Raw genomic sequence first — 1,524 nt, 5'->3', positions numbered from 1 at the left:
CAGTTTCAATAGCAGGAGTCTGTCTCCCTACACCAAGTCTGTTTCGATAATTATGACCGATCAAAGCCATATCCTAAAATATAGAGGTGACAGGGCAATGTTATTCAAACTCTTTGCTATTTTTCTGCTCCAGTTCAAAGAATGACTTGGAAGGGACCTTAAAGTTCATTTAGTTCCAAGCCTCCTCCATGAACGTAGGTTCCTCAGTTATAATATCATTTACTGTTTTGTAGGCCAGTCATAAGTTTCCAAAAGAAAACTACTTATTCTGTAAAACAACTTACGATAAGCACTGGAACTCCCATGACAAACTGGCCTGAAAGCGAGTTAGTCCCAGACCAACCAGCGTGTTTAGCAGTCAACTGTCAATATTACCACAGAGAAAGTCCTGCATTCTAAGCCTAGTTTTCCATCTTAAATTCAGCTTGTCTCACTTGCATATGCTCTAGCAACAACTGATTTCTTTGAGTAGCCCATGAAACTCCTAAACATAGGAAGCTGTTTTACAGTAGGTGCAAGAACTGTGACAACCTTGCTAGCTGTGCCATGAAGTTTTTGTTCATTGTTTTCCAAAACTGAAACCACATATTCTTCTTCAGCCAGATGAACCTTGGTTTCTTGCAGATCTTTTTGTGTTTCTTCTAGCTCTTTCTCCTTGATTTGCAGATGTGCTTTACACTGTTGAAGTTCATTTTTACTAACTGTGAATAGTTCAGTGATCTAAAGAGGAAGACAAACATCAGTAGGTCAACATCACTTTTTAAGAATTCAAGTCTCACTTCACATCTCCCAAATTATGCAACAATATCAAGAAGCAAAATGTAATTTCTGCTGTAAGAGTTAGAGGTCTTAAACAGGAGGTTTGTATGGCCTTTGTATTCACTGAAAATATCAACCCATCACCATTCTCATTGAAATAATCCCATGCTTCCTCACTCCAAACACAAAAGTAAACCACTTCTATAGGACAAGGAAAAAATCCCACTGAACACACATAAGCAGATAGACTGGAGAGAGTCAGTAAAGCTGATTACATATTCCAGCAAATTAATACCTACACTTCTCTTTTACTAGGAGCTCCAATTTTCTGTATAATTTGTTAATGGGAGCTCATGACCCTCTCTGCTCCTAAACAGGTATCTGTCAACTGAGACGATATCATTTTACAAGAAGATTTTTTGCTGAAGATCCAGCAATGCAAAGTAACAGACATGAAAACAGCTTTAAAAAAATAAATACTGCACCCTGAAACTTATATATGTTGTTATTTCAACTTCCTGACTCAAGGATTAGGATGCTTCCGCTCTTGACTAATTGGAGAACTTTAGGAACAAAGAACTAAAAAAAAAAAAAAAAGTTTAAAAAATAATAATAATAAAAAAATTAAAATATTTTGACTGTTCTTTGCTCAGACTTATTTCCTCCTTTTGAAAGGAGGAATTAATTTCTTCCATTTTTGGGCAGATTTAAGCAAGAGTTCAAGAAGATTACCTACCTTTTTCACTTCTTCCTCCATAACACCAA

The 1,524-nt window shown here is 36.3% G+C and overlaps 1 protein-coding gene across 1 annotated transcript; it reads right to left on the bottom strand.

The window, feature by feature from the left end:
• Window positions 1–213: 213 nt before the first annotated feature.
• On the bottom strand, window positions 214–1,518 carry LOC114073353 (kinesin-like protein KIF11). The gene is made up of 2 exons (XM_027911123.1): window positions 1,496–1,518; window positions 214–720 (listed from the first exon to the last, which is right to left on the bottom strand). Exons 1-2 carry the CDS (start codon window positions 1,514–1,516, stop codon window positions 421–423), a joined length of 321 nt encoding a protein of 106 aa, XP_027766924.1. The 5' UTR covers window positions 1,517–1,518; the 3' UTR covers window positions 214–420.
• Between the last annotated feature and the right edge of the window lie 6 nt (window positions 1,519–1,524).

Source organism: Empidonax traillii, unplaced genomic scaffold (genome assembly GCF_003031625.1).
Source record: "Empidonax traillii isolate 1590-97213 ecotype Southwest subspecies unplaced genomic scaffold, ASM303162v1 scaffold6157:size6450, whole genome shotgun sequence".
Taxonomy (NCBI): Eukaryota; Metazoa; Chordata; class Aves; order Passeriformes; family Tyrannidae; genus Empidonax; species Empidonax traillii.
This window is presented reverse-complemented; position numbering and strand designations above follow the sequence as displayed.

Coding starts and splice junctions, on each gene's coding strand:
- LOC114073353 (XM_027911123.1), bottom strand. CDS start 1,516: ATGGAGGAAGAAGTGAAAAAG. Junction 721..1,495: donor TGGAGGAAGAAGTGAAAAAG/GTAGGTAATCTT, acceptor CTTCCTCTTTAG/ATCACTGAACTATTCACAGT.